The sequence below is a fragment of the Echinops telfairi genome, unplaced genomic scaffold (assembly GCF_000313985.2).
Source record: "Echinops telfairi isolate 266 unplaced genomic scaffold, ASM31398v2 ScPeMD7_12;HRSCAF=54, whole genome shotgun sequence".
NCBI lineage: Eukaryota > Metazoa > Chordata > Mammalia > Afrosoricida > Tenrecidae > Echinops > Echinops telfairi.
Window position 1 is genome coordinate 7,718,797 of NW_022103909.1, and position 6,705 is coordinate 7,725,501.

Consider the following 6,705-nt stretch of genomic DNA (forward strand, 5'->3'; position numbering starts at 1 on the left):
ATACTTACCTGGCAGGGGAGATACCATGATCACGAAGGTGATTTTCCAAGGGCGAGGCTCACTCTGGGTATGCTGACCCCTGCGATTTCCCTAAATGTGGGAGACTCGGCTGCATAATTTGTGGTAGTGGGGGACTGTGTTTGCGCTCTTCCCTGGGGGGAAAAACAACAACAAACAAACCCACCAGCCATCCCAGGGAAGAAATAGATTTACAGTCTTCGGAACTCTATAGTGTCATGAGTCAGAATCCACTTGAAGGCAGTGGGGGTTTGGGGTTTTGTTCTGCTCTGTTTCATAAAAAAGTAGCAGCAAGCTAATAGCAATCCACCGAATTGATCCCATGCCGCCACCGCGTCCATTCTGCAGTTCGGAAAATGTTGCTCTTCTAGACATTAGCTTAGAAACCAAACAAAATATTTGCACTCTGATCCACAGCTACTTGGTGGTACAATTCCTCAGGAATCAGATGAGAGCACCGAGTGCTAGGCATCCTAGCGCAGCATGTGAAAGCAAGACCCCAGAGCACGGCAGGCTTCAGTAGGGTGTCACTTGAGTCAGCAAACGAGCCTCAGCTTGGCCCTTCAAATCATGAATCAAACTGGTGAGAGAAAAATGAATATTTGAACCCTTTTCTTTTTTTGGTCATTTCCTCTTCAGGTTCTGGTCCAACAGAAGGTAAGATAAAATTAAACAACCACCGTCATCCTGAGCTCCAATTTGCCTCCAATTGTATAGGTCTTGCGCTTGGGTAGGGAGCCCTGGTGGTGTCCAGGGTTGCTTGCTCACCAGAAGGTTAACTGAGCACACTCACTATCTGAGGGCGCTGAGGGAGAAAGATGAACCTTCCAGTAAAGATTGACAGCCTCTAAACCCAAAGGAATGAGCCCTGGTGGTGTAGCAGTTACAACATCTGCAAGATTCAAAGTTCGAAAACCTGATCCTGCTCTGCAGGAGAAAGACGGGACTCTATACATCCTTAAACAGTTTCAGTCTCAGAAACGGACAGGGGCAATTCTACCCTGTCCTATAAGGTCACTATAGGTTGACATCGACGTGAGGGCAGTGAGTTTCTTTGTTTTAAAGCCGAAGGGGTGGTTCTACTCCATCCTGCAGTGTCGCCATGAGTCAGAATTGACTCAAAGGCAGTGAGTTGGTTTCCGAATTTTTAATTGCTTTGCCCGTAAGTATGTGTTTCAATGTAAACCATTAAAAGGTCCGAAGGACAGGAGGTCTCTTTGTGACCTGCCTGCGACAGCCACTGGCCCTGAGGACTTCCACAGCACCTTGCTAAGGCTGTGCCAGAGACTCACTGGAATGGAAAGGGGGTCCAAGCCCTTTTGATCTTTATCAGTTGAAACTTGATCTAAAGACTTTTCCCCAGAATCCTCTCTAAACCTCCAATACAGATCTCAAGATTGTTCTCCTGACCAGTTGATTGATGCGACTGCGCAATATGTGTGGAAGGAAAATAATCAAATATTTGCAGCCCCAACTGTATGTTAAATTACAAATTTGCCCCCAGAGAATTCATAACCTAAAGGGGAGAGAAAACCACAGATTTGAACAATTTTGAGTACAAACCAACCAGGGTTTTTTAAATCCTGCACGGTTTGGTTACAGAAAACACTAGCTGCAAATAAAAGCCCTGAGATGGTAAGGATTAAGGCGGAGGGAGACTTTTCTCCAGGATCAATGACTAAGTCTTGAGTGATGTTGACATTTGGGGCGGGCTGGGGAGGGGTGGGGGGCGATGGTATAGGGCACTAAAGCAGGAAAGAGTATTGTTTAGGTGAGACTGGTCTGACCAGAAGGTTTGGGGTGGGGAGCCCTGCAGTTAAAGGGGAAATCGGGTCCACCCTTGTCAATTATGAACATTGGTGCAGGCAGACGGCACGGGCAGTCTCACGTGCCACGGAAATAGATAGCTGTGCAGATTTCCTCAGGAAAATATTGAAAGCAAAAATCATGGTCACACTCAACCCTTTCCTCTGCGCCCTGCCCAACGTCTCCCACGTCCCCCAAAGGAAGAGAGCAGTAGGTCAAACGTCTTTGTTTATTCGCTAATTCAACGAGCGTTTGTCTCTTCAGCACTCTTTGTTTTAGAAACCCCTGCCTTCCCGGCAGCTCCAAGTATCCCACAACGAAGGGACCCCCTAGGCGCCTGGCTCAGCAAGACCACCCAGCATTCCTGGAAGGGACGGCACCAGGCTCGGGAGAAAGCGTCTCGCGGCAGCATTCCACCGGAGGCAGCGCCTGCGTCCACGCCGGGGAAGGCGGCCAAGGAGAGCTCGCACCCTGCGAGCATCTAGGGGGCCCCTCAACCGCGTCACAGAAACGGGATGCTTTTCCAGGGGTCTGGCTTGCTGCTCTGGGGGGCCCCTCTCCCCAGTTCTGGTTTTTTCACTTTCATCCAAAAAGGCTATCCCAAGTCAGAGCAGCCACCCGACCGATTCTGAAGAGTGAAAGCACGTTCAGATGGGTAAGAAAGAACCAGAACAGAAACCCGCCACCAGGACTGCGTGGCTGCCTCGGCTCAAGTTTGCAAGACCAAACAGCCATGTCAAAATCCCACACGTAACAAGCACAAAAAGGATGGGGTGGGCGGGATGTGTCCCCCAAAAGCCTCGAGGAGCACGCAAAGTGGGCTGGACAGAAGGGGCTTTGAAGGAAAATGCTCTTCAAAGACCACCGCTGGCGTGGGCAGCCCCAGGGGCTGAAACGAGCAGCCTGCGGGAAGCCTCCGGGGTCTTCTCGGGGTGAGGGGAAAGGAAAGCTGCAGGGAAAGGAGTTTGGCTGGCTGGAGGGTCCAGAGCGCCAGCGGCTGGGCTGGGCTGGGCCGAGCCAGCGGCGGGGGGCGGGGAGGAGGCGGGGCCATGGGCCCCGGCAGGCCGGGGGCGGAGCCCAGGTGGTGTTGATACACAAAGAAAAGCCATCCGGGCGGCCGCGGCCCCGCCCCCTGACGTCCACGGCCGCCTTTAAAACCCGCCGCTCGCCGGGATGCTCCGGAGTTGAGAGTCGCCACCGTCCCAAACGTCAGTCGCCGAGTGGTTGCCTGCAGCTGGACCACGCGTTTCCTCACACTCGCGCTTTCCCCTTGAGACGGTGGATTAGGGCGGCCACTTGCCATTTCCATTGTGTGTTCACATTTTTTTTCCAGTCTTTTGTTGGGTAAAAAAATTTTTTTTTCTTAAACATCTTTTACAATTTGTGCTTTGGCTGAGAAAACCCCGCAGAGGTCGTTTCTGTGAGGTTTCCGGGAGCCAGGAGCGGAGACCACCGAGGTAAAGGGCGCTGGGGACGTCCCTGCAAAGGGCGCGGGGGCCCCTCTGGGTGGGGGAGGGGCTTCCGGAAAGGCCCGCGGCGGGAAGGCGGCGGGGGCTGTTTCCCTGGGTACGGTCCTTGTCCGAGGGGGGGGGCTCCCCTCGGTCTCCTCGGCCCGCGCGGGGTCGCCTCCCCAGGGCGGGCAGGGGACGCAGGGCGGGGACCGGAGCCCGCTCGTCGCGCGGAGCGGCATCCTTCTGTGAGGGGGAGGGGAAGCGGCTCGGCCCGCGGCTCCGCTGCGGCAAATCGTGTGACTGATTTGCGTTCATCATTACAATTTTAAAAATTCAATCCTGGGAACCAAGACTCTAGGGGAGGCGAAGGTGGGTTTGGGTTTTTATTCTAATGGAGGCCAGGATAGGGGAAGAGCGGTCGGTAACGTTTGACAATCTATGATCGATATTGCATCAGTTTCCTTTCCGGGTAGAGGAGGAGGTGGCCGGGCGAGGTGCCCGCGCGCCAGCCACATGCCTCTGGATGCCTGTGCTTGGGACGCGGGCACGGTGTGCAAGTGTAAACAAACCCTCGGAGCCCGGGGACGGCCCTTCTAGCCCCGCCAAAGGCTTTCTGCTTCCATCTGGAAGTATGTTACCTGCCGCAGCGACATCGCCCCAGCCTGAGTTTCTAAGACGGCTTTCGGCGGCCCTGCTGTTCCAAAGGCTAGAAACCCGGAGCCGAGCGGGGCGCTTGGGTGGCATGCACATCGAGCTAATGCCGGGGCGGGAGGTGTGCGCTGCGTGCCTGTGCACGACCTTAGAGACTAGGGGGAAAGCCAGACAGAGCCCCCCATCCAGCACCCTTCGCTTAGACCTGGGATAACGGAGAGTAAAATCCTAAAATCACCCGAGAGGGAACCCGGCGGCCAGAGGGCGCCGGGGGGCTCGGCGGCCGCCGCGTTGCGGTGGAATTATCTTTGTTCTCGACGGTTCCGCCGTCTGTACTTTTCCGCCCCTCGCCGTTCCCCCGCCCCTCGCACTGCTCGCCTGGTACTTTTCCACTCGCCTGGCTGGGGATGAATCAGCCGCGCTGCGCGGGGCGGGGTCACGTGACACCCCGCCTGGGCGGGCCGAGCGGGAGCTGCAGTCCCTGACGCCGCCGCCGCTACCTTCACAGCCTCGAGGGTCGGTGCACACACAGCCACGGACTAAAGGAGCCCAGCGCTGATCGCGACACCCGATTCCTCCGAGTGTCCACCATGAAGAAGGCCGAAATGGGAAGGTTCAACATTTCCCCCGATGAGGACAGCAGCAGCTACAGTTCCAACAGTGATTTCAACTACTCCTATCCCACCAAGCAAGCGGCTCTGAAAAGGTAGAGTTGCTTGCTTACTTTTTTCCTTTTTTTTACAAAAATAGCTTGTGGGTAAGGGAGGAATTCTTTACGCAGGATTATGCTTCTTTTGACTGAGTTCGCTGCAACTGGAGAGAGTGCCTGATTTGAAATGTGAGGTGGTGATGTCAGCATCCTCCAAGCGTATACCGCTACTTAATGTGCATGCGTTTTAAGTAAAGCCGTTTTTGATGTCTGAAAGTGGGCTGTATCGAGTGAAAGCAGCCTAACGTGTATGATTATGGATATTTCGATTCGGCCTAATACGTGTGTATGTTTCTTTTTTCTTCCCTAGCCATTATGCCGATGTAGATCCTGAAAACCAGAACTTTTTACTTGAGTCAAATTTGGGGAAGAAGAAGTATGAAACAGACTTTGTAAGTTCAAAGTCATTTGTTGTGTCTGTGGCTTTGTGGAGTAAAAGAATAGTTGTACTTTTTAGATTTCAAAGCTGACTTGCCCAAAGGTGGTTTTCTCCATTTAATTATTGTTATATGTTTGGTTATCGTTTCCCCTCTATGTAGCATCCAGGTACTACTTCCTTTGGAATGTCAGTATTTAATCTGAGCAATGCGATTGTGGGCAGTGGAATCCTTGGGCTTTCTTATGCCATGGCTAATACTGGAATTGCTCTGTTTATGTAAGTATGTGTAAGTAGTGAGTCTGCCGCACAGGGCAGTAAATGTAACGTTATTTTGGCTTCAGAAATCGGATTTACAGTTAAAGGAGCTGACTAAATTATTTGCTGAAAATTAGAAATATGAGACTTCCTCAGATCTCTTCAACTCAATAAATGCGCGTTATCAAGAAAGCCAATTGATTAGGGGGAAACTTAAACTGAAAAATACTAGTAAGCATAGGGCCTCCAAATCAGGTTGGTAAATTGACAGAAGACACCCAAGGACCTGTGGCCCACTTGTGTCGTACATCAGGAAAAGAGCTGGTGCCTCTAAGGATGGAGGTGTGTGGTATTTACCTGTCCTGAACTTGCTTGTTGAAAGAAGAATGAGTTAATTCTTTATGAAAAGCAGCCCACGTGGATTTTTTTTTAATGTTTTTCTTGTCTGTGTGATTGCCCCAGGTTATAGCAAATAATAATGAGTAATTGGTGCTTGCTTAAAAAAAAAAATACTTGTTTTCTAGTTGCCCAGTGCTTTCCAGAATACCCAAAATAAGATTTTAGAGTTACAGAAGACAATAGAACACTGTTTTTGTTTTTTTGTGTCCCGGGCCCCCCCACCCCCGCTAGTTTTTATACCATTTGGTTGGGGGTCAGGGCGGAGCAAGGATATCAGGGATCCTTGGTGGAAAGCTGGATTTTTATTTTTTTTTTTTTAATGAAGCTTTCAGAAAAATACTTGGAAAACTGGGCATATTCTCAGTGATGGTCATGTCATAGCTCTTAAGTATAAGTACCTAGGGATGGGTAAAACAATTTTATGTAGAAGATTGTTACACTGAATTGTATAGGAGAGGCAGCAATGAATATGTTTAATATGGAATTGCCCCTGCATTGAGTTAGGGGCTTAGTTAACTCCTGGTGCCTTCCACTCAAGTCGTTTTCTCCACCGGAACAGAATGTTCATGAAAAGAAAAGCAGACCTTTACAACTCTACTTCTGGGCTGTGAGGTTAATCCCGGCTTTGACTGGAAGCTGGGATTCTATCTGGCTCGTTGGATTCCCTGGGGGCTTTTTGAGACCTCTTAACTGAGGATGAGAAAATTCATGAAAAAGGTCCTAAAGTTTTTAGTATTTAGTGGCATCATTGAGTCTTGGTATGAAAACTGGGGGCACTTATAAATCTTGCTAGTGTGGTTATAGCACAGAATTAGAATTAGGGGGCGAAGTAGCATTCAGTTCAAAAGTGAAAGCAAAGTTCTGATAAATCATCTTTGCACTTTTGAAATTCTATACTCTACTAGATGCTCTTTCAAAGCTGTGTATTTGATTAGATTAACCATTGCACTAAGTGGTTTAAGAAATAGCAAGAGTGTATATAAGCTTTTTGCCCATCAGTATTTTACAAGGTATATCTCTAGAGGTATAGGAGTAAA

The 6,705-nt window shown here is 50.2% G+C and overlaps 1 protein-coding gene and 1 pseudogene across 2 annotated transcripts in view; both read left to right on the forward strand.

Moving 5' to 3' along the window:
- Nucleotides 1–155, forward strand: LOC115868563 (annotated as a pseudogene).
- Nucleotides 156–3,021: 2,866 nt separating this feature from the next.
- SLC38A2 (solute carrier family 38 member 2) overlaps nt 3,022–6,705 on the forward strand; it is a 14,090-nt gene continuing 10,406 nt past the window's right edge. Inside the window, exons 1-4 of one of the 2 annotated variants that reach the window (XM_045287254.1) lie at nt 3,022–3,281; nt 4,435–4,632; nt 4,946–5,027; nt 5,175–5,290. In XM_045287254.1, coding sequence (XP_045143189.1) covers nt 4,517–4,632; nt 4,946–5,027; nt 5,175–5,290 — 314 coding nt within the window. In that variant the 5' untranslated portion in view covers nt 3,022–3,281; nt 4,435–4,516. Of the gene's footprint in view, nt 3,282–4,417; nt 4,633–4,945; nt 5,028–5,174; nt 5,291–6,705 lie in introns of those variants that run through there. The other variant, XM_004711435.2, reaches the window with a different exon arrangement.